This window comes from Poeciliopsis prolifica, unplaced genomic scaffold, assembly GCF_027474105.1.
Source record: "Poeciliopsis prolifica strain line A6 unplaced genomic scaffold, Auburn_PproV2 SCAFFOLD124, whole genome shotgun sequence".
Classification (NCBI taxonomy): Eukaryota; Metazoa; Chordata; class Actinopteri; order Cyprinodontiformes; family Poeciliidae; genus Poeciliopsis; species Poeciliopsis prolifica.
The window spans coordinates 146,866-174,568 of NW_026562499.1; the positions used below are offsets into that span (position 1 = coordinate 146,866).

The 27,703-nt window shown below is 50.8% G+C and overlaps 1 protein-coding gene across 1 annotated transcript; it reads left to right on the forward strand.

Annotated features, from left to right (window-relative positions):
• Nucleotides 1–214: 214 nt before the first annotated feature.
• LOC129355071 (E3 ubiquitin-protein ligase UBR2-like) lies at nucleotides 215–27,503 on the forward strand. Its single transcript, XM_055024625.1, is given in 49 exon segments — nucleotides 215–315; nucleotides 1,729–2,000; nucleotides 5,485–5,563; nucleotides 5,625–5,738; nucleotides 5,831–5,961; nucleotides 6,638–6,776; nucleotides 6,883–6,945; nucleotides 7,020–7,140; nucleotides 7,234–7,341; nucleotides 7,406–7,494; nucleotides 8,043–8,141; nucleotides 8,748–8,911; nucleotides 8,983–9,082; nucleotides 9,152–9,280; nucleotides 9,483–9,666; nucleotides 9,784–9,845; nucleotides 10,031–10,141; nucleotides 10,211–10,276; nucleotides 10,364–10,480; nucleotides 10,574–10,634; nucleotides 10,712–10,836; nucleotides 10,933–10,985; nucleotides 11,066–11,168; nucleotides 11,248–11,296; nucleotides 12,415–12,569; nucleotides 12,659–12,761; nucleotides 12,838–12,897; nucleotides 12,900–12,956; nucleotides 13,053–13,123; nucleotides 13,219–13,385; nucleotides 13,476–13,522; nucleotides 13,525–13,686; nucleotides 13,762–13,797; nucleotides 13,800–13,854; nucleotides 13,933–14,094; nucleotides 14,163–14,251; nucleotides 14,320–14,380; nucleotides 14,458–14,606; nucleotides 14,699–14,754; nucleotides 14,837–14,933; nucleotides 23,778–23,851; nucleotides 23,931–24,069; nucleotides 24,117–24,207; nucleotides 24,281–24,411; nucleotides 24,483–24,591; nucleotides 24,877–25,011; nucleotides 25,592–25,762; nucleotides 25,872–25,973; nucleotides 26,850–27,503. Coding segments are annotated over 49 exon segments (5,238 nt in total). The 5' UTR covers nucleotides 215–237; the 3' UTR covers nucleotides 26,992–27,503.
• The last annotated feature ends 200 nt before the right edge of the window (nucleotides 27,504–27,703 follow it).

Sequence of the window (27,703 nt, forward strand, 5' to 3'; positions counted from 1 at the left end):
TGATTTATTTTTGGACCATTTCATCAATAAGTGCCTTAATTTATGTCATAAAAGCATAAAATCGCCATAAACATTTTCTCAGTTTTTATTTATTATGAAATCAATCAATGAATAAAACAAATGAGCCACGCCCCATTTGACATAAGCCCGCCTTAATATGGCCAAATTGAGCCGAAGTCCCGCCCCCTCCGTAACAGTTTCCGCTTCCGGATGTTTTCGACCAGAGAAGGAGCCAAGATGGCGGAGCCTTCCAGAGATCCTCCGCCCGCTCTGAGCGCGGACTTCATGAGCTTCTCCCCCAGAGACGCCGCCTCGGTGAGTGGCTCCGGAGGCTGCGGGTCCGGCCGACGCAGCCCGCCGGACCCAGGCCGCTTCTGAGGCTTCTGTTTCGGGTTAACGTCCTCGGAGCTAACGGCGCTAGCGCCGCTGGTCCTGGAGGAACACCTGGAGCCACACCGGCGGCCGTCAGCTCCCGGTGTTCCTCTCGGTAGCGGCGGCGGGGCTTCTCACTCTCATTCAGGGTTCTGGGGAGTACTGGGTCGGTTCCCGCGGGCTGTGGATAGTTGGACAGCTGGTGACGTCACGCACAGGTTTACAAACATGATCAGGTGTGCCTCATTTCACCTGTGGACCAGATGACAGTTGCCATGGAAATAGCTGATATTGACGGCGAGCTGCGTGGCTGTGGACGCCTTCCAGTAGGCACCCCGCAGGGTGCCGGGGGTCGCTGGTTCGATTCCCAGGCTGAGACTCTGCGTGTAGAGGAGTCTTTGAGGTGGACCTGGGTCAAAGGTCAGGTCAGACCCCTTATCCTGGCGGCCACCCTGGGGTCTCAGATTGAGGTTGCAGGTTTGAAGCCACCCAGTAATGACCTGAGAGTGGCGGCGGGATCCGGGTCAGCGTTGTGTAATCAGATTACTGCTGGATCACAGAACCGCATCCAGATTCGGACCCAGACAAGAAAGTTCTGGAAGACCTGGACAGAAGAAAAATAGGTCAATACCAGGAGAGGGAGAGCGATCAGCATCATGTCAGCCGCCTCCAGGAAGGAATCAGCCAATCAGAACCCAGAGCTGCCATGGACAGAAATAACAGGAAATAAAAAGTTACAATGACAGCAAACGGTGCAAACTGGAGAGTAGTAGAAGAAGAAGGAGAGGGGAGAGGCCAGGTCGTCCTGCAGCAGCCGGTAGCATCATGACTACAGGAGGAGCTCAGGATGACCCCGGCCAGCAGGTCAGGAAGGTTCTATTTCATCCCTACGGACCGCCAGAGGGCGGTCAGTAGGGTAATAATACCAAAAGAGTCACACCTGTGACATATCGGATGATCAATCAGAGGCTATATAGCATGACGTCATCCGACGCTCTGTTCCTACAGAATCTTCTCACGAAATGCAAGGATTCTGAGTGACAGAGAAGCTCTGGCGGTCATCCGGGATTCATAGAACCGTAGTTACATACGTAACTTTTGTTTTAATACCACAAATATTCACGGTGAACTGGGACTGAATGACCCGCCTCCCATCCTACTGCTGGACCCAACAGAACCAGTTACTGTTTGATTATTGATTACAGACTGGATTAACAGGGAGCTGATGAAGGGAATCTGGATGTGTTTTCCATCAGAAGCGTTTCTGTTCTGGGTCAGCTGCAGGTTTTATTCGGTTCTTTCTAGCAGTAACCTGATTGGTTACCCCTGCTGACCTCTGACCTTCATCCTCCTCAGCGCTGGCTGGCGTGTTCCGACCTGCAGCAGGAGGTGTACCGCCACCTGGCTGAGTATGTGCCCCGCATCCTGTGCCAGGGGGGCGGCGTGGCGGAGCAGCGGGAGGAGCAGCGGGAGGAGCTGGCCCTCCAGCTGCTGATCCTCGCCCCCCTGGAGTGGCTCCTGCTGGGGGAGGAGCCGGCGGCCGGCCTGGCGCTGCTGCAGCAGGGCGGGGGGGCGGCGGCGCTCTGTGGACACGTCTTCAAGGTGGGGGAGCCCACCTACTCCTGCAGGTAAGTCACCTGACCTATTCATGGTGAAACAATATCAATAATTTCCATTGACATAATTGATCAGTTCTCTCTTTCTACCATGAATAATAAATGTCTTTTCATCACTCAGTTTATTTTGGATATTTAAAATGTCTTCTAGTTCAGCGTTAAATGTTCATCAAATTGTAAATTTGAGAATGTGTTCCTGCATTACTATGCTATTACCATTAAAGTCAAAACAGCAGTATTATTGTTTATCACTATTAAGAAGTTTATTATTACAATAAGTTCAGGAACAATTGACTGTTCAACAAAATCTGGCCTTCTTTGATTATACATTCCTTTATTTCTGTGATGTAGGAACAGGAAGACAAGGTCGTTACACGGTGAAACTACTGCTAATGTTGCTAACGATGCTAACTTAACACACAAACAGGGAAACACTGCAAACAGGAAACAGAACATACAGAATCAAAAACAGCGAGTATAAAACTGCTACCTGGCTCCACAGGCTGAAGTCCTCCAGTCCACTAGGGGAGTCTGGAGTCACCAAGATCACCCACGTAAATATGCTGCTGTACTGTAATGTTGTGAAGAATAGAGCCGTTTCTGCCTTCTGCACATCCTGTCTGCTGGTCGACTCCCTCTAGTGGCCTGGAGGATTCCTTTACTGCAGCTTTTATTAAAAAGACATTTTTACATTGTTGTGAACATTTTTCTTTAACAATATTGAAGGAAAACTGTTTCAAACCCAACGAACCAGAGAGACTATATCTTCTAATGAGTATTTATTCAAAGTCTCTGCTCACTGATCAGTCAAGAGAAAGAGCCTGGAGCCAAAGTCAGTTACAGCTTAGAGCAGGGGCCCAAAGTGGGTCCTGGAGGGCCGGTTGCATCCTGCATGCTTTAGTTCTCTCCTTGGTGGTAGTGACAACCTTTTCAGCAGCTCAATGTTTTCCTTCTGTCTCTAACGAGCCTCAGTTGATCCAGTTAAACCAGGGAGAGACTAAAACATGCAGGATGCAGCCCTCAGGGACCCACTTTGGGGACCCTGGTTATAGGGGAGTTTCATCCGTTCACAGAGTTTGATTATCTACTTGTTTACAGAACTGAGGGCAGACGCACAAATCTTCTTCACCAGGAGTCATGAGAGATGTAGAAACAATTCATTGTAGCGCCAAGGCCAGAGAAACTAACCTGCTTCAGAATCGTTTTTCATGATCTCGTGCTTCACATGATTCAGTGTGTGTTGATTCAGATAATAACCACAGTAACCTTAAGATTTTCCACTACAACATCTTTGTTGAATCTGTCACCATGTTTTGATAGTATGGCATGAGACAACTAATCTGTGAGAGCCAGGAGGCGGGTTAGTTGCTGTCAGTCTCACGTGTGTGTCTGTGTGTCTGTGTGTGTGTGTGTGTGTGTGTGTGTGTGTGTGTGTCTGTGTGTGTGTGTGTCTGTGTGTGTGTGTGTCTGTGTCTGTGTGTGTGTGTGTCAGTGTGTGTGTGCGTGTGTGTGTGTCTGTGTGTGTGTGTCTGTGTGTGTGTGTGTGTGTGTGTGTGTGTGTGTGTCTGTGTGTGTGTGTGTCTGTGTGTCTGTGTGTGTGTGTGTGTGTGTGTGTGTGTGTGTCTGTGTGTGTGTGTGTGTCTGTGTGTGTGTGTGTCTGTGTGTGTGTGTGTGTGTGTCTGTGTCTGTGTGTGTGTGTGTCTGTGTGTCTGTGTGTGTGTGTGTGTGTGTGTGTCTGTGTGTGTGTGTGTGTGTGTGTGTGTGTGTGTCTGTGTGTGTGTGTGTCTGTGTGTGTGTGTGTGTGTCTGTGTCTGTGTGTGTGTGTGTGTCTGTGTGTCTGTGTGTGTGTGTGTGTGTGTGTGTGTGTGTGTGGTGTGTGTGTGTGTGTCTGTGTGTGTGTGTGTGGTGTCTGTGTGTGTGTCTGTGTGTCTGTGTGTGTGTGTGTGTGTCTGTGTGTGTGTGTCTGTGTGTGTGTGTGTCTGTGTGTGTGTGTGTGTGTCTGTGGTGTCTGTGTGTGTCTGTGTGTGTGTGTGTGTGTGTCTGTGTGCGTGTGTGTGTGTGTGTGGTGTGTGTGTGTGTGTCTGTGTGTGTGTGTGTGTGTGTCTGTGTGTGTGTGTGTCTGGTGTGTGTGTCTGTGTGTGTCTGTGTGTGTGTGTGTGTGTGTCTGTGTGTGTGTGTCTGTGTGTGCGTGTGTGTGTGTCTGTGTGTGTGTGTGTGTCTGTGTGTGTGTGTGTGTGTCTGTGTGTGTGTGTGTGTGTGTCTGTGTGTGTGTGTGTGTGTCTGTGTGGTGTGTGTGTGTGTGTGGTGTGTGTGTGTGTCTGTGTGTGTGTGTGTGTGTGTGTGTGTGTTGTGTGTGTGTGTGGTGTCTGTGTGTGTCTGTGTGTGTGTGTGTGTGTGTGTCTGTGTGTGTGTGTCTGTGTGTGCGTGTGTGTGTGTCTGTGTGTGTGTGTCTGTGTGTGCGTGTGTGTGTGTCTGTGTGCGTGTGTGTGTCTGTGTGTGTGTGTGTCTGTGTGTGTGTGTGTGTGTGTCTGTGTGTGTGTGTGTCTGTGTGTGTGTGTGTGTGTGTGTGTCTGTGTGTGTGTGTGTGTGTGTCTGTGTGTGTGTGTGTGTGTCTGTGTGTGTGTGTGTGTGTGTGTGTGTGTCTGTGTGCGTGTGTGTGTGTGTCTGTGTGTGTGTGTGTGTGTGTGTGTGTGTGTGTGTGTGTGTGTGTGTGTGTGTGCTGCTTATCTCCCCTTTGATGACAGCAGCACCTCTCATAAATGCTAGGCTCGTTAGCATAGCCACCAATGACAGCAGATAAACAGTTGTTTCTCTGCTATTATCACATATAAGTGAGCATACATGAGTTGATTGACTGCACTAAGGCCCGCCTCCTGACTCTGATTGGTTGTTTTCGGTGCATTTCTTCAAAGGCCACAGTAGCTCAGATTGAAGGTGGAGGAGATCGATCTTTTCAAACTAACGACATGGTGTAATAAATATGTAAAAAGACAGATCCTTTCTAAAAGTTACAAATTGCAGATTTCAGGTGGTTGTTTAGTTTTCCCTTAAGCTTCTGTTTCCTGTGGAGTTAGCATAGTTCATGCGCCAGCAGCTAGTTTCACCGTTAGCTTTGTGTTTGAACCTGTGGGCCACCGTAGCATTGAGAGAGAAACTGTCACCAACCTGGAACCATTAAAACCATTAAAACACCATAAGATAACTGGGAACGAGAACAACGATGAGGATCTGTTAGGGTCCGGTAGGGACCGGTAAGGATCTGCAGGGACCGGGATGGTCCACATTATTTGCCATGTTGGGACCAATCGGGAGTCTTTCGGACCTGGTTCTGTGTTTCCCTGGAGGTCGGGTTGGGGTTCTGTTCTCAGAAGTTCTGGTTTGCCAGCTGTGAACCGGTTCTTCAGACTGGTTTTGGAACAGGATATCAGCAAAGCCAGTGTTCAGGGATCAGAACCGGGCCGAGGTTCTGACCCATTCTGACCCGGTGTGTTCTCAGGGAGTGTGCGGCCGACCCGACCTGTGTTCTGTGCATGCAGTGCTTCCTGGCCAGCGCCCACCGCCACCATCGCTACCGGGTGAGTCCAACCAGAACCAGAACCACTAGAACCCGGCTGACCGGACCTCTCTGTCCCCCAGATGACCACGTCAGGAGGCGGAGGCTTCTGCGATTGTGGAGACACTGAGGCCTGGAAGACCGGTCCGTCCTGCCAGAACCACACGCCTACCGACCAGAACCGGGAGACCGAGGAGGTGAGACCGCTGTCGGCCCGGTTCTAACCAGCAGCCGGTTCCGACCCGCCCGGGCCCAGACTCACAGCATGTTTCTGCTGCCTGTGTTCCAGGACCCGGTCTCTCTGCTGCCCCCTGCCGTGGAGGAAAGGAGCTACAGCATCTTCTCCATCATCCTGCAGTACGCCGTCGACCTGCTGACCTGGGAGCAGGAGGACCAGCTGCCTGCAGGCCTAGAGCCGCCGTAGGTCCCGACCAGGTCAAACCGGGTCACGGTGGTCCGAACTGGACTGAACTGGACCTAAGTGGTCCAGACTGGGCCGAACCTGAGCTGCTGCTGCTCCCAGGATGGATCAGCCTGGACCAGTTTTAATGCTAAGATGGTTATCATGCTAAGCTACTAACTCAAATACAACTGCTAACTGAGCACCAGGTTCAGCTAGCTAGCCCTGTGGGGGAACTATTAGCTGCTTGGCTAACAGCTAGCCTCTAAACCAGGGCTGCCCAAACGTTTTGAAACCAACATTTACATTTCCTCTCACCGGCCAGCTGAGATCTACCTCATACATGAAGATAGAAAAATGGTTAATGAAACTTATTTTAAATGCAAATATCCGTCAGGTACAGCAGAAATACCAAAGTGATGCAGTTTCTTCCTCAGTGAGGTTTTGACGCTGGGAGCAGGTTACTGGTTTCTCAGTCAGAAACTGGTTACAAACCTGAGGCAGCAGGTGTCAGCCATGGCAGATCTGAACTTTAGATAGTTTAGATATTTTTGCTCCAAAAGGATCCAGAGGAATCAAATGATGGACTGGATTTTGTTTCAATGTCATTTGTGACAGCAGTGGAGCTGTGCAGGTTAGCTGTTGCAGCAGCAGAGTGCCGTGTTGCTGTTCTGAGTGAGTCTGTTTCCCCTGCAGGCAGCGGAGCGACAGCTACTACTGCATGCTGTTCAATGATGAAATCCACACCTATGAGCAGGTCATCTACACGTTGCAGAAAGCCGTCAACTGCAGCCAGAAGGACGCCGTCAGCTTCGCCACCACCGTGGACAGAGACGTCAGTACAGCACCCGGTCCGGGTCCAGAACCGGGTCCAGGTTTAGATCCAGACCGCTCTCGTAGTTTGCCGTGACCTGTGGTTGTGACCCTCTCCGTCTCTGCAGGGCAGGAAGTCGGTCCGGTTCGGAGACCATCAGTTCTGTGAACAGGCGAAGGCCGTCATTGTGGTGAGCTGCAGACAGTCGTGTGGGCGGAGCCAGAGTTTGTCCCTTACCTCTGACCCCTGACCTCTGCCCCTCAGAGAAGCACCAGCCGGCAGTCGAAGCCCCTGCGGGTCCAGGTGATGCACTCGGCGCTGGTGGCTCATCAGTGCTTCGCTCTGAAGGCGCTCAGCTGGCTGGGCCAGATCATCCAGTACTCTGGTACGTCTCGGCAGCATTACCCACGATGCTTTGGGGTGGGCAGCGTTACCACGATGCTTTGGGGTGCGGCTTCCCTCACTGTGAGTCTTTCAGATGGCCTGAGGCGGATCTTGTGCCAGGTGGGGCTACGACCCGGTCCGGAGGGCGAGAACTCCTCACTGGTGGACCGCCTGATGCTCAACGACTCCAAGATGTGGAAAGGTCAGAGTTCACAGGCAGGGGTGGGCGCCGGGCCTGGCAGGTTCTGATGGTTCTGACTGTGCAGGAGCCCGGAACGTTTACCACCAGCTGTTCATGAACAGCGTGCTGATGGACCGCAAGTTCAAGAAGCTGTTCGCCATCCGGTTCGCCAAGGTAACCAGACCCGATGGACCGGACCGGACCGGACACACTTGACCACACACAGAACCCACCTGACCTGACCCAACCTGGACCAGACCGCATGCGGAACCAGGAGGTTGTTATAGGTCCAAAACTGTGCCAAGGTTCTGAGTTGAGAACCGGGTCCAGAACCAGAGTGGTTTCGTAGGTCAGTGTGACCTCTGGTTCTGGTTCTGATCACCACTAAACTGAACCAGTAGAACCGGTTCTGGGTGACCCATGTCGTGCTGCAGGTCAGAGGTCAGCAGGACCAACCGATGGCAGCCAGATTCTTGATTCGTTCCCTGCTATGTGTTGGGGGCTGACCTCTGACCCTGAGGTGACCTCTGCCCCTGTAGAACTACAGACGGCTGCAGACAGATTTCATGGAGGGACGACCACGACCGCTTGGTGTCGGTGACGGCGCTGTCGGTGCAGCTGTTCACCGTGCCGACCGTGGTGAGTAGCTCTTCTTCTTCTGCTGCCCCAACGCCGCTCTCTCTCTGTCCCCTCCTGCCCCGACCCCTGACCCCGAACCCTAGAACTATGAGCGCTTGCAGAGCGACTTCATCAGAGACGACCACGACAGGCAGTTCTCCGTCACCGACCTGTCGGTGCAGATCTTCACTGTTCCCTCGCTGGTGAGTTCCCGTTCCCCGACGGTACTGACCCGGTTCTGCTGAGCTCAGGTGAGTTCTGGTCCAACACCACCAGGAGGGCGGGGTCAGAGGTTAACTGTTCATCTAGAAACTGAGTGGAAGACTGGAGGAATGCAGGCTGGAGTGGAACCAGTTCACAGTCTGAACCGGCTCTATGGCGCCCTCTAGCGGCCACGTTTCAGACGGATCTACTGTGCGTAAAATTAACTCCAAATCAGATTAAACTTATTAAATAAGTTCACTATGCAAGCAACAGAATTTGACTTTGAGTAAACAGTGTTTATAAGTTTGGACTGAATGAGAAATCAATAGATTTTGAGGATAATTGATTATCGATTTGGTCAAAATAAATCCTGTAAAGCACGAAGGCTCCAGAGGTCTGTGAACGCCTTTAGCCACAGTTAGCTTAGCTGCTGTTAGCGTTAAGGAAACAGGAAGTTCCTGTTCCAGGAAGCTGTTCCATTAGCTCCAGAGAGCCGGCTTAGTCCCAGACGAAGGAGGCGGAGCCTATGCTCACCAGTTTTCACCTGCAGCCACTGCTGGCATAAGGAAGTGGGCCGGTTCAGGACCGGCTGTGTGTACCTGCAGGCCCGGATGCTGATGGTGGAGGAGAACCTGATGATGACCATTATCAGAACCTTTGTGGATCAGCTTCGCCACCGCGACGCTCAAGGCCGCTTCCAGTTTGACCGCTACACCGCCCAGCAGGCCTTCAAGTTCGGCCGGGTCCAGAGCCTCATCGGAGACCTGAAGTAAGGCCCGGTCCTGCCTGGTACCTGGCATTTGCCCCCCAGGCCTTTCACTGGGTCCGCTGTGTCTGCAGGTACGTCCTGATCTCCCCGCCGCCGCAGTGGAGCCAGCAGCTCAGAACCAAGTTCCTGGACGGTTTCGAAGCCTTTCTGGACCTGCTCAGGTGCATGCAGGTAAGCTGTGGACTGGAAGAGGAGCTTCAACTGGGGCCCGCCCCTCACTGCACCTGCGTGCCCCTGCAGGGCATGGACCCAGTGGTGAGACAGGTGGGCCAACACATCGAGATGGAGCCGGAGTGGGAGGCGGCCTTCACCCTGCAGATGAAGCTGACGCACATCATCACCATGATGCAGGAGTGGTGCAGCACTGACGTGAGCCGCAGCATGTAGCATGTAGCCGTAGCATGTAGCCGTAGCATGTAGCCGTACCATGTAGTCGTACCATGTAGCATGGTGCAGCTCTGACGTCATCTTCCAATCCTGCAGTGGGAGGTTTTGGCCAACATTACCTTGTTACTCTGGGGCGGGGCTTGTGTTACTCAGGTGTTGATCATGTCACCGTCTGCACCCTCAGGAGCACGTTCTGATCGAGGCGTATAAGAAGTGTCTGAGCGCGCTCAGTCAGTGCCAGGGTGGCCTGCCGGACAGCGAGCAGCCAATCAGCTTGAGCCTGGCGGGTCACACCGTGGACACGTTCAGGTACCAGGTGTCCCAGGAGAAGGTGTCCATCCACCTGCCCGTGTGCAGGCTGTTAGCAGGTGAGCGGGCGCGACCAGAGGAGCATCATGGTGTCTACATCGCCGATCCTCACCTGATCCTCACCTGATCCTCACCTGATCCTCACCTGATCCTCACCTGGTTGTTTCTCCTCTCAGGACTCCATGTTCTCCTCAGCAGGACCAAGGTGGCGTCACGACTCCCTGAGCAGCTGCCCCTGGTCAGTCACAAGGCGACCTCGGATTGACCTTGGAAGGTGGCCGGCTGACCTCTGGTGGCCGGCTGACCTCTGGTGGCCGGCTGACCTCTGGTGGCCGGCTGACCTCTGGTGGCCGGCTGACCTCTGGTGGCCGGCCAGCCGGGCGACCTCCGGTCTCCTGACCAATCACTGCCTCTGTCCACCAGGGGGAGCTCAGCCCTCACCAGCTGATAGAGTTGCCGCTGCGCTGCCTGGTGCTCTGTGCCCAGGTGCATGCTGGGATGTGGAGGAGGAACGGCTTCTCTCTGATCAACCAGGTGAGCGTCTGTGATTGGCTGAGAGGCCCAGGTGTGCAGGAACAGCTGCTGATGCTTCCTGTGTTCCAGATCTACTATTACCACAACGTCAAGTGCAGAGTGGAGATGTTCGACAAGGACCTGGCCATGCTTCAGGTAAGGTGGTTCTAGTTGGGCCCGCTTGAGTCAGCTCTGGTTCTGTTTTGGTTCTGGTTGGTCCGGTAACAGCTGCTGTTTCTCCAGGTCGGTGCCTCCATGATGGATCCAAACCATTTCCTGATGATTGTTCTGAGCCGCTTCGAACTCTTCCACACCTTCAGCGCTGCCGACTTGCGGAGGAGATACAGGGAGGCCAACAAGGTCAGAACCGGGTCAGAACCCAGAACGGGTTGGGTTTGGGATGGGCATATGGACGTATAATTCAATTCCCGGTTCTGTGCGGTTTGTTTGCAGGACCTGGCCCAGCAGAACACGCTGATAGAGGAGATGCTGCACCTCATTATCATGGTGGTAGGTGAGTCCGGCAGGTGAGCTGACCTCTGGCTGACCTGTGGCAGGTGAGCTGACCTCTGGCGTGTCCCGGTCCTCCAGGTGAGCGCTACGTTCCGGGCGTCGGCCAGGTGGAGCCGCTGGATGAGGTGAGGAGGGAGATCCTCCACCAGCTGTGCATCAGACCCATGGCTCATAGCGAGCTGGTCAAGGCTCTGCCTGAGAACGTAAGACACAGCCGTTATATGGTTACCTGGCCGCTCACCTGGCCGCTCACCTGGCCGCTCACCTGGCCGCTCACCTGGCTGCGTGGTGTTTTTCAGGGCAACAAGGAGACGGGTCTGGAGAGAGTCATTGAGAGCGTTGCGTTATTCAGGTCAGTCTGTGTTTGTTGGCCTTCTGCCTTAAACATGTCCACCTTAACAGCGGTCAGCAGCAGGTGTGTTGTGTTGACAGGAAGCCAGGTGTGACGGGGCGGGGCCTGTATGAGCTGCGTCCTGAGTGGTCCAAACACTTCGACCTGTACTTCCATCACTACAGCCGGGCAGATCAGTCGAAGGTAACCGGGTCGGAACCGATCCGGCTCCAGCGCTTGCTCGGGTGGTTACGGCTTGTCATAGTTACGGGTTGTGTTTCAGGCCGAGGAGGCTCAGAGGAAGCTGAGGAGGCAGAACGGCGAGGACACAGGTGAGCACCACTTCCTGTCAGAGGTCAGGGGTCACCGACCTGGGGCTGGAGCTGCTTCACGGTCCAGAGCAACACGAAGTTAGGACGGGAATTACATGAACCGTCATACATGTACGATTCCATGCTGCCTGATCGTAGTGCTGTTACCGTGAAAGACGTGGCTCATCGTCTTTCTGTCATCAGAGCTTCGTAGTTCAGTTCGAACTTTGATCCCCTGCTGGAGATTTTCTGTGACTCTAAACGACCCAGAAGTTTAGAATCACTTCTGGGGAATGGGCGGGTATCCATCCCCCATCTGGGCGGATATCCATCCCCCATCTGGGCGGTATCCACCCCCCATCTGGGCGGATATCCATCCCCCATCTGGGCGGATATCCACCCCCCATCTGGGCGGATATCCATCCCCCATCTGGGCGGATATCCATCCCCCATCTGGGCGGATATCCATCCCCCATCTGGGCGGATATCCACCCCCATCTGGGCGGATATCCATCCCCCATCTGGGCAGATATCCATCCCCCATCTGGGCGGATATCCACCCACCATCTGGGCGGATATCCATCCCCCATCTGGGCGGATATCCATCCCCCATCTGGGCGGATATCCACCCCCCATCTGGGCGGATATCCATCCCCCATCTGGGCGGATATCCATCCCCCATCTGGGCGGGTATCCATCCCCCATCTGGGCGGATATCCATCCCCCATCTGGGCAGAAGAGCAGATGTCGGCCGACCAGCGACCCGTCAGAACCGCACACGGTGAAAAGCTCAGGCTGGATCTCAGAACTATAGGAGGTTCAAACTCCGCTCATTCAATAAGAATTAGGCTTCGTGCCCTTTGACCCCCACAGACTCGCTACGTACAAAAGGTCATTTTTTTCTACAGTTTTGATAATAGTAAAAAGGGCTTTATAATAGGCTGCAGTCGCTGCACATACCTCTGACCTTTAACCCTAGAAGAGTTTATCCATAAAGTAACATTTTTACAATTTTTTAAAAAGTTATAACAAATGTTATAACTTCAATACAAAAGCATTTAATAAATTTATTGGCGGCTCCCGAATGAGATACTTATCTGACTCACCTGGTCACCATGGTTACCTGTGTGTGCGTGCAGCCCTGCCCCCGCCCCGGCCGCCCCCCCTCTGCCCGCTGTTCGGCAGCCTGGTCAACCTGCTGCAGTGCGACGCGCTGCTGGCACTAGAGGGCGCCGTGCTGCAGTGGGCCGCGGAGCCCAGCGGAGGAGGCTGGACCGAGTCCATGCTGCAGAGGGTGAGTCCTGGTTCTGGTTCTGGTTCTGGTCCTCGTCCCGGTTCCGGTCCCGGTTCTGGTTCTGGTTCCAATGCTGCCTCTCCCTGCAGGTGCTGCACCTGGTTGCCATGGCGCTGCTGGAGGAGCAGCAGCAGCTGGAGAGCGGCGGCGGAGACGAAGACATCTCCTTCACCTTCAGCAGCAAGATCACACGTCAGTACCTGAGCTCAGCTCACCTGGTGTGCAGGTGAGGAGGAACCGGTCTGACCGGGACTCACTTGTGTTTCAGGTCCAGGTGAGACTCCCAGCACCTCCGGAAGCATCCTGGCTCTGCTGGAGAGCCTGCAGAGCGCCCTCACCTGGAGGTCCACAAGGACATGATCACCTGGATCCTCAAGGTAGCTGCTCCAGTGGCTGCTCCAGTGGCTGCTCCAGTGGCTGCTCCAGTGGCTGAACTGGTTCCCAGTGAGTCAGTTGTGGTGTGTTGGTGTGCAGATGGTGGAAACATCAAAACCTCCAGGGAGCGAACGTCTGGCTCCAGCGTCAGCGTCAGCCACAGCCGCCGCCCAGAGGAGGTGAGTCCTTCGCCTCCTGTCTATCCGACCCGCCCTCTGCGCCGATTGGCCGGCTTCCTGTCCGACTTGCCCTCTGATTGGTCGGCGTCCCGCAGATGGTGAAGGACAAGGCGGAGAGGAAAAGGAAGGCGGAGATGGCGCGGCTCCGCAGGGAGAAGGTCATGGCCCAGATGTCTGAGATGCAGAAACATTTCATCAACGAGAACAAGGAGCTGTTCCAGCAGAGCATGGAGGAGCTGGAGGCCGCCGCCGCCGAGCCCAGGTACACCTGGAGGCTCTCCTCTGTACACACCTGGACACCCACCTGTCCAGTGGTTTCTGTTTGTCTCCACTGAGTTCTCCTTGCTCCCAGTCCTCGCAGGTCGGAGCCCACCTGTGCCGCTCAGATCTGCGTGGGCCCTGCCGGTCGGGCGGGGCCGAGCGCCGCCAGCTGGTCACCTGCATCCTGTGTCAGGAGGAGCAGGAGGTCAGAGGTCACGGCAGAGCCATGGTGCTGGCAGCATTCATCCAGAGATCCACCGTGCTGTCCAAGAACCGCAGCAGCCGCGCCTTCCCCGACGCAGGTGGGCGGAGCTTAGCCGTGGCCTCTGCCACCTGTTCCCCGATTGGTCGGAGCTGACAACTCGTCTCTGTTGCAGAACGCCTCAACCCGCTCTTCATGCACCCTGACCTCTCGGTGGGGTACACACCGCCAGCTGCGGACACATCATGCACGCCACCTGCTGGCAGAGGTGACCACCTGCAGCCATGTCCGTCCCATCGACAGGCGGGCGGCCTGACCCCGTCTGACCCCACCTGTGTGTGCTCAGGTACTTTGAGGCGGTGCAGCAGAAGGAGCAGCGGCGGCAGCAGCGGCTCAGAGGTCACACCAGCTACGACGTGGAGAACGGGGAATTCCTGTGTCCGCTGTGCGAGTGTCTGAGCAACACCGTCATCCCCCTGCTGCCTCACGCCTGCTCACCTGACCGCAGGTACCGCACGCTCAGGTACACGTGTGACGTGCCGCGCTGCCGGAGCTTCTGATTCTGTTTGTCCTTAGTGTGGAGCATCCATGTCTAGAGACCTGGCTGAAGAGAACCACTCAGCAGGCAGCAGCACTAGACTCCACCCACAGGAAGCAGTCATATGGTCAGTCACCTGCCGGGGGGCGGGGCTATCAGCGGGTGTTCAGGTGTTCAGGTGGGTGTGTGTTGCAGGTGCAGCCCAGCAGGTGGAGCTGGAGTTTCTTGACGGGTTCAGGGTCGGCTTTGTTCCACAGTGAGTCCCGACGTCTGGGGGGCGGGGCTAAGCGGTACTACTGATGATATCAGCAGCGATGTCACTTCCTCCCTCAGGAATCCGTTCTCCAGCGGCGTCAGCGAGATGATCAACACTTTCAGCATGTCGGCCTACAAGATCGGCCTCAAGGTCAACCCCAACGAGCAGGACCCCCGAGTCCCGGTGCTGAGCTGGTCCACCTGCGCCTACACCATACAGAGCATAGGTAGCCCTCACCTGGCAGGCCTCACCTGGCAGGCCTCACCTGGCAGGTAACCCCTGCTAAGGACTGACTGTTTCCTGTCTGTCTCGTTGCAGAGCGCCTCCTGATGGATGACAAGAAGCCGTTGTTTGGGAGCTTACCTTGCCGACAGGTGAGAGCTCCTCCTGGTGTTACACCTTCAGCCTCAGGGTTACCTCTGATCTCTGACCTCTGCCTGACCTGCCTTGTTTCAGGATGACTGTCTGAGTTCTCTGACCCGGTTCAGTTCAGCCTGCTGGACCACCGCTCCGATCAGAACCGTTCAGAACCATTTCATCAGGCTGCTGTCGGGTACACAAACTACAAACTACACACTACACACACACACACAACACACACACTACACACACACTACACACACTACACACACACACACACACACACTACACACCACTACACACAAACTACACACTACATACACACACACTACACACACACTACACACTACACACACACACACAACACACACACTACACACTACACACACACACACACACACACACTACACACACAAACTACACACTACACACACAAACTACAACTACACACTACACACACACACAACACACACACTACACACACACTACACACTACACACACACTACACACACAAACTACACACTACACACACAAACACACTACACACACACTACACACACACTACACACACAACTACACACTACACACACAACACACACACTACACACACACTACACACACAAACTACACACTACACACACACACACTACACACACTACACACTACACCACACACACTACACACACAAACTACACACTACACACACACTACACACACAAACTACACACTACACACACACACACTACACCACACAACACACACAACACACACACTACACACACACACACACTACACACACACAACACACACACTACACACAAACTACAACTACACACTACACACACACAAACTACACACTACACACACTACACACACACACACACACACTACACACACACACACACACACTACACACTACACACACACTACACACACACACACTACACACACACAACACACACACTACACACAAACTACAAACTACACTACACACACACACACACACTACACTACACACACACACTACACACACACTACACACACCACTACACACAACTACAAACTTCACACTACACACACACACAAACTACACACTACACACACACAACACACACTACACACACACAACACACACACTACACACAAACTACACACCACACACACACTACACACACACTACACACACACTACACACTACACACACACTACACACACAAACTACACACTACACACACAAACTACACACTACACACACACTACACACACACTACACACACAAACTACACACTACACACACAACACACACACTACACACACACTACACACACAAACTACACACTACACACACACTACACACACACACTACACACTACACACACACACTACACACACAAACTACACACTACACACACTACACACACAAACTACACACTACACACACAAACTACAACTACACACTACACACACACACACAACACACACACTACACACACTACACACTACACACACACTACACACACAACTACACACTACACACAAACTACACACTACACACACTACACACACTACACACACAAACTACACACTACACACACAACACACACACTACACACACTACACACACAAACTACCACTACACACACACACACTACACACACACTACACACTACACACACACACACTACACACACAAACTACACACTACACACACACTACACACACAAACTACACACACACACACACACACACTACACACACACAACACACACACAACACACACACTACACACACACACACTACACACACACAACACACACACTACACACAAACTACAAACTACACACTACACACACACACAAACTACACACTACACACACTACACACACACACACACTACACACACACAACACACACACTACACACAACTACAAACTACACACTACACACACACACACACACTACACACACACAACACACACTACACACAAACTACAAACTACACACTACACACACACACACACACTACACACTACACACACACACTACACACACACACACACTACACACACACAACACACACACTACACACAAACTACAAACTACACACTACACACACACACACACACTACACACTACACACACACACTACACACACACTACACACACTACACACAAACTACAAACTACACACTACACACACACAAACTACACACTACACACACAAACACACACACTACACACACACAACACACACACTACACACAAACTACACACCACACACACACTACACACACACTACACACACACTACACACTACACACACACTACACACACAACTACACACTACACACACAAACTACACACTACACACACACTACACACACTACACACACAAACTACACTACACACAACACACACACTACACACACACTACACACACAAACTACACACTACACACACACACACTACACACACACTACACACACTACACACACACACACTACACACACACAAACACTACACACTACACACACTACACACACAAACTACACACTACACACACAAACTACAAACTACACACTACACACACACACACAACACACACCTACACACACACTACACACTACACACACACTACACACACAAACTACACACTACACACACAACACACTACACACACACTACACACACACACACACAAACTACACACTACACACACAACACACACACTACACACACTACACACACAACTACACACTACACACACACACACTACACACACACTACACACTACACACACACACTACACACAAACTACACACTACACACACACACACACACAACTACACACTACACACACACACACTACACACACAACACACACACACACACACACACACACACACACACACTACACACACACAACACACACACTACACACAAACTACAAACTACACACTACACACACACACAAACTACACACTACACACACACTACACACACACACACACTACACACACACAACACACACTACACACAAACTACAAACTACACACTACACACACACACACACACTACACACACACACACACACTACACACAAACTACAACTACACACTACACACACACACATACACACTACACACACACACTACACACACACACACTACACACACACAACACACACACTACACACAAACTACAAACTACACACTACACACACACTACACACTACACACACACACTACACACACACACACACCACTACACACAAACTACAAACTACACACTACACACACACACAAACTACACTACACACACAAACACACATTACACACAAACTACACACCACACACACACTACACCACACTACACACTACACACACACTACACACACAAACTACACACTACACACAAACTACACACTACACACACACTACACACACACTACACACACAAACTACACACTACACACACAACACACACTACACACACACTACACACACAAACTACACACTACACACACACACACTACACACACACACACACACACACTACACACACACTACACACACAAACTACACACTACACACACACTACACACACAAACTACACACTACACACACACACACTACACACACAACACACACACAACACACACACTACACACACACACACTACACACACACAACACACACACTACACACAAACTACAAACTACACACTACACACACACACAAACTACACACTACACACACACTACACACACACACACACACTACACACACACACACACACTACACACAAACTACAAACTACAAACTACACACTACACACACACACACACACTACACACTACACACACACTACACACTACACACACACTACACACACAAACTACAAACTACACACTACACACACACACAAACTACACACTACACACACACAACACACACACTACACACACAACACACACACTACACACAAACTACACACCACACACACTACACACACTACACACACTACACACAAACACACACTACACACACACACTACACACACTACACACTACACACACACAACACACACTACACACCACTACACACAAACTACACACTACACACACACACACTACACACACACACAACACACACACTACACAACACTACACACAAACTACACACTACACACACTACACACTACACACAAACTACACACACTACACACACACTACACACTACACACACACTACACACACACACAACACTACACACAAACACACTACACACAACACACACACTACACACACACTACACACTACATACACACACAACACACACTACACAACACTACACACAAACTACACACTACACACACACTAAACACACTACACACTACACACAACACACACACTACACAACACTACACACAAACTACACACTACACACACACAACACACACACACCACTACACACAAACTACACACTACACACACACACTACACACAACACACACTACACAACACTACACACACAACTACACACTACACACACACTACACACAAACTACACACACACTACACACACACTACACACACTACACACTACATACACACACACAACACACACACTACACACCACTACACACAAACTACACACCACACACACACACTACACACAACACACACACACAACACTACACACAAACTACACACTACACACACACACACTACACACACACACCACAACACACACTACACACCACTACACACAAACTACACACTACACACACTACACACAACACACACACTACACAACACTACACACAAACTACACACTACACACACACTACACACACACACACTACACACAACACACACTACACACACACTACACACTACATACACACACACAACACACACTACACACCACTACACAAACTACACACTACACACACTACACACACACACTACACACTACACACACACTACACACACAAACTACACACTACACACACAAACTACACACTACACACACAACACACACACTACACACACACTACACACTACACACACAAACTACACACTACACACACACACTACACACTACACACACAACTACACACTACACACACTACACACACACTACACACACAAACTACACACTACACACTACACACACACACTACACACACACACACACACTACACACACACAACACACACTACACACACAACACACACTACACACAAACTACAAACTACAAACTACACACTACACACACACACAAACTACACACTACACACACACTACACACAAACTACACACACTACACACAAACTACACACTACACACACACACACAAACTACACACTACACACACACTACACACAAACTACACACACACTACACACACACTACACACACACTACACACACACTACACACACACTACACACAAACTACACACACACTACACACACTACACACACACTACACACACACTACACACAAAACACACACACTACACACAAACTACACACACACTACACACAAAACTACACACACACTACACACACACTACACACAAACTACACACACACTACACACAAACTACACACACTACACACAAACTACACACTACACACACACTACACACAAACTACACACACTACACACAAACTACACACACACTACACACAACTACACACTACACTACACACTACACACACACACACACACTACACACACACTACACAAACTACACACACTACACACAAACTACACACTACACACAACACACACACTACACACACACTACACACTACATACACACACACAACACACACTACACAAAACTACACACAAACTACACACTACACACACACTACACACAAACTACACACACACTACACACAAACTACACACTACACACACACTACACACACTACACACACACTACACACACTACACACTACACACACTACACACAAACTACACAAACTACACACACACTACACACACACTACACACTACACACACACTACACACACACTACACACACTACACACTACACACACTACACACACTACACACAAACTACACACACACTACACACAGCACTACACACAAACTACACACAAACTACACACAGCACTACACACAAACTACACACAAACTACACACTACACACCACTACACACAAACTACACACTACACACACACACTACACACACACTACACACACTACACACAAACTACACACTACACACACTACACACACACTACACACTACACACACACTACACTACACACCACTACACACAAACTACACACACACTACACACACACTACACACAAACTACACACACTACACACACACTACACACAAACTACACACCACACACACTACACACACTACACACACTACACACACACTACACACAAACTACACACACTACACACAAACTACACACTACACACACACACACACACTACACACACACTACACACACACTACACACAAACTACACACCACACACACACACACACTACACACAAACTACACACACACTACACACAACTACACACACACTACACACAACACTACACACAAACTACACACAAACTACACACAGCACTACACACAAACTACACACACACTACACACAAACTACACACACACTACACACACACTACACACACTACACTACACACCACTACACACAAACTACACACACACTACACACTACACACACTACACACACTACACACACACTACACACAAACTACACACTACACACACTACACACACACTACACACACACTACACACACTACACACAAACTACACACTACACACACTACACACACACTACACACACACACACACACTACACACACTACACACACTACACACCACACACTACACACACACTACACACAAACTACACACTACACACCACTACACACACTACACACAAACTACACACACTACACACAAACTACACACTACACACACACTACACACTACACACACCACTACACACACACTACACACAAACTACACACTACACACAAACTACACACTACACACACACTACACACACTACACACAAACTACACACAAACTACACACTACACACACACTACACACACACTACACACAAACTACACACTACACACACACTACACACAAACTACACACAAACTACACACTACACACAAACTACACACACACTACACACAAACTACACACTACACACACACACACAAACTACACACAAACTACACACTACACACAAACTACACACACACTACACACAAACTACACACTACACACAAACTACACACACACTACACACTACACACACACTACACACACACTACACACTACACACAAACTACACACCACACACACTACACACACACTACACACAAACTACACACTACACACCACTACACACACACTACACACAAACTACACACTACACACAAACTACACACACTACACACTACACACACACTACACACAAACTACACACTACACACACACTGCACACACACTACACACAAACTACACACAAACTACACACAAACTACACACTACACACAAACTACACACACTACACACAAACTACACACTACACACACTACACACAAACTACACACAAACTACACACTACACACAAACTACACACACACTACACACAAACACACACACACTACACACTACACACACACTACACACACACTACACACACTACACACAAACTACACACCACACACACTACACACACTACACACAACACACACTACACACCACTACACACACACTACACACAAACTACACACTACACACACACTACACACACCACTACACACACTACACACACACTACACAAACTACACACAAACTACACACTACACACACTACACACACTACACACACTACACTGCACACACACTACACACAAACTACACACAAACTACACACTACACACAAACTACACACACACTACACACTACACACACACTACACACACTACACACACTACACACAAACTACACACCACACACACTACACACACTACACACAAACTACACACTACACACCACTACACACACACTACACACAACTACACACCACACACACTACACACACACTACACACAAACTACACACTACACACCACTACACACACACTACACACACACTACACACACCACTACACACACTACACACACACTACACACAACTACACACAAACTACACACTACACACACACTACACACACACTACACACAAACTACACACTACACACACACTACACACAAACTACACACAAACTACACACTACACACAAACTACACACACACTACACACAAACTACACACAAACTACACACTACACAAACTACACACACTACACACAAACTACACACACACTACACACAAACTACACACTACACACACACTACACACAAACTACACACTACACACAAACTACACACACACTACACACAAACTACACACTACACACAAACTACACACAAACTACACACTACACACAACTACACACTACACACACACTACACACAAACTACACACTACACACACACTACACACTACACACACACTACACACAAACTACACTACACACACACTACACACACCACTACACCACACTACACACACACCACTACACACACACACACCACTACACACACACCACTACACACAAACTACACACTACACACACACTACACACACCACTACACACACACTACACACACACACCACTACACACACACTACACACACACCACTACACACACACACACCACTACACACACACCACTACACACAAACTACACACTACACACACACTACACACACCACTACACACACTACACACTACACACACCACTACACACACACTACACACACACACACACCACACACACACACACACCAATACACACAAACTACACACTACACACACACAGTACACACACACTAACTGGTTTCTGTCTGGTCCAGTGCTGGTTCTGGTTCCGGACTCCCAGCTGGAGGACACTCCCTGCATCCTGGACGTGGACATGTTCCACCTCCTGGTGAGTCCTGGTAGTGTCCAGGTGACCCTCATGTGACCCCCAGGTGACCCTCATGTGACCCCCTGTCTCCTGTCTGCAGGTGTACAGCGTCTTGTCCTACAACTCTCTGCACAGTCTGGACCAATCAGGACAAAGCTCTGTGGATTCAGCTCACCTTCACCTGCTTCACCTGGTCACTTTGGCTCACCTGGTTCAGGTGCTGCTCACCTTCAGCGCCGGTAGGGAGGACATTCAGACAGAGACGGCTCGTCCCTGTGGTGTCCAGGTGAGCTGAGTATGGATCAGGAAGGCGAGGACTCAGAGGAGGAGCGGCTCACCTGTCAGCTGTACGGCAGACTGAGGGATCTCCTGGGCAGGTAAGTGACGCTGGTTCCATCAGGCGTGTGGGTGGAGAATGCGATCGGCTGACGAGGCGTGTGTGTTGAGCAGGTGTTTACCTGACGTGCCCTCTGGGTGGCGACTATGGAGGTGTGTCCGAGCCGGCGTCCTGCCCTTCCTCCGCACCGCAGCCCTCTTCTTCCACTACATGAACTCTGCGTCGCCCCCTGCTGACCTGCTGGGTGAGAGCACCTGCACACTGAACACCTCCACTGTGGCAGCTTCACTTGAACCCGTTTGTTATTGGCTGTAGGTACTGGACCTGGCCAGTGGGAGGCGCTGTGTAGCTACCTCAGTCTGCCCTCCAATCTGCTGCTGCTGTACCAGAAACACCGTACACTGCTGGAACCGCTAATCCACAGGTAACCCACCTGACCACTGGTCCAGGTGAGCTGCCAGGTGCGTCACATCAGCCCCGGGGGGGCAGAAGGAGGAGGAGCAGCGAAGTCGTGTCATGTGTTGGTCATGAACTCTGACCCTGATCCTCCCCTCTAATTCCCCGCCATAGTCCGCAGTCTACTCCCAGTCCGATATTTATGTAAATTGATATCTGACCAGCCAGGTGATCTGCTGCTGGCCATTAGAGAAACCAAAGCCAGAACAACCCAGTGGGGCAGCTGTCACTGAGTGTGTGTGTGTTGCTCCAGGTGGTGCTGCCATCCAGGTGTGAGCCAGGTGCTCCATGGGGGCGGAGTCTTGGTGCGGTTCCCCAGAGAGTCCAACAGGTTGATCGATCTGCCAGAAGACTACAGCATCCTGATCAACCAGGCCTCCAGCTTCACGTGAGCGACCCCGAATGAAAGGAGGAGAACTGCAGGCTGGTGCTAGCCCCTGCGGCTAGCTCCTAAAGCTAGCCCCTGAGGATAGCGCTTAAAGCTAGCCAGCTAGCCCCTGAGGCTAGCTCCTAAAGCTAGCCCTGAGGCTAGCCTAAAGCTAGCCCCTGAGCTAGCGCTAAAGCTATAGCTAAAGCTAGCCCCTGAGGCTAGCGCCTAAAGCTAGCGCCTAAAGCTAGCCCCTGAGGCTAGCGCTTAAAGCTAGCCAGCTAGCCCCTGAGGCTAGCACCTAAAGCTAGCCCCTGAGGCTAGCGCCTAAAGCTAGCCCCTGAGGCTAGCTCCTAAAGCTAGCCCCTGATGCTAGCGCTTAAAGCTAGCCCCTGAGGCTAGCGCCTAAAGCTAGCCCCTGAGGCTAGCGCCTAAAGCTAGCCCCTGAGGCTAGCTCCTAAAGCTAGCCCCTGACGCTAGCGCTTAAAGCTAGCCCTGAGGCTAGCTCCTAAAGCTAGTCCCTGAAGCTAGCTCCTAAAGCTAGCCCCTGGAGCTAGCTCCTAAAGCTAGCCCCTGAAGCTAGCTGCTGTGTCCTTTGCAGGTGTCCGCGGTCCGGTGGGGATAAGTCTCGCGCCCCCACGCTCTGCCTGGTTTGTGGCTGCATGCTGTGCTCTCAGAGCTACTGCTGCCAGACGGAGGTGGAGGGAGAAGACGTCGGCGCCTGCACCGCCCACACCTTCACTTGTGGGGCGGGCGTTGGCCTATTCCTCAGGTAACACAGCTGCCCTGCGTTTATTACACCTGTTATTGAGGCTGCGACGATGTTACCGTGTGTGTGTGTGTGTGTGTGTGTGTGTGTGTGTGTGTGTGTGTGTGTGCAGGGTCAGGGAGAGCCAGGTGTTGTTTGTTGCAGGTAAAACTAAGGGCTGCTTCTATCCCCCACCGTACCTGGACGACTATGGAGAAACCGACCCTGGCCTCAAGTATGTCCTAATGTTTTATCTGGGCTCCATTGATCAGGGCTTCTGAACTCAGAACTCGAGGTAACTTGACTCAGAGTTGAGTTGATTTGTCCTGTCTGGAGCATCACTGAGCTGCCCTCTAGTCAGAGTTAGTTAGCTCTGCTCTCTGGGGCCCCAGTGGGGGACCCGTCCACCGCAGAGCTGTTGCACAAAACCAGGGCAGCAGGTGAACGCGGCCGGAATGAAATGATCCTGGAGCCTTAACTGATCAGTCAGCGCTCATGCCAATCAGAAGCCAATAAGTTTGGCTTTTCTTATTTTATCATTTTGCATTAAAATATCACCAATTCATTTTGCTCTTGAGTCAAGTAGTGTAATTTTAAAACACCATTGTTAATGGACTGTTATTATTCCATTGTGTTTCTGAAGGCCTTTAATAGACCATTGTATTGAGGGGATTAGAGAAGTGGGTCATGAAGTGGTACAGGGTTAGTAATCAGGTGGAGCCACTAGGTGGCAGCAGAGTTCAAACTGAGCCACACTTTGTTTTAGAACAGGTCCAGACCCACAGATAAGTTCTTAGATATTACCGGATCGGCACCAGAATGTAAAGGGGAACCAGTTAACCCTAAGTTTGAGCAGATGATGGGTAGGATTATAATGTTTGTTTTTATTAACAAACATGCATTCAGTCGATCTGCTGTTTATTTCCTTTAACTCATCAATAATCAATAAGTCGTTGGTTTGGTAGCGAAGCATCAATGAATCTGTGATCGATCTCTTTGGTCTGCGGAATAAATCCTGGTTTGGTCTGATCGGATGAAACCAGGATGGTGCTGAGTCGGCATTATCTGATGAAGTGATTATTGATGGATTGATTTTATTTGTTCCCTGCAGGCGGGGGAATCCGCTCCACCTTTCCTCGGAACGCTACCAGAAGATTGAGCGTCTGTGGCGGCAGCACGGCATTGCTGAGGTCATAGGTCACGCTCAGGAGGCCAATCAGACGCTGGTCGCCATCGACTGGCAGCACCTGTGACCGCGGACTAGCCCCGCCCACTAACGAACCTCTTTGAACCAATCAGCTCGCTGCAGCTGCAGCCTGAGGTCGGAGCAGCTTTCAGGGATTTTTTAGTGTGTTTGGATTCTGACCTTTGACCTCTTACTGTCAACCCTACCCCCTCAGTCAGCAAATCAGAGATCACCTGATTGGCTGGAGGTCAAGTGACCTCTGTCAGGTGTACGTTGCATTTTGATGGACTGGGTCTCCATGGCAACACAGGGGAGAGTAATCAGATTACTCAGACGTCGTCACGAAAACCGTGTCTCCATGGCAACCAGGTCGACGAGCCGAATCTGATCGGGTTTTATTCACTTCCGCTTTAATGTGTTATTTAACGAGCCGAGCGTATGACATCACTTCCTGTTTGTGTGTTTGGGGAAGCGGAGTGTCGGAACCGGACCAGAAACGGACCGGGTCCGGCTGACGCTGCGCCCCGGTAACGTCACTTTAACCTGTAGAACAGAACCAATAAAACGGGCTTTAAAGAACCTCTGAGTCCGCTCACTGTCCAAACAACCCGACCAGAGCCGGGCTTGTGGTTCTGGGTAACATGGGGGCATTTGGGGTAACATGGGGGCATTTGGGGTAACATGGGGGCATTTGGGGTAACATGGGGGCATTTGGAGTAACATGGGGGCATTTGGAGTAACATGGGGGGCATTTGGGGTAACATGGGGGCATTTGGGGT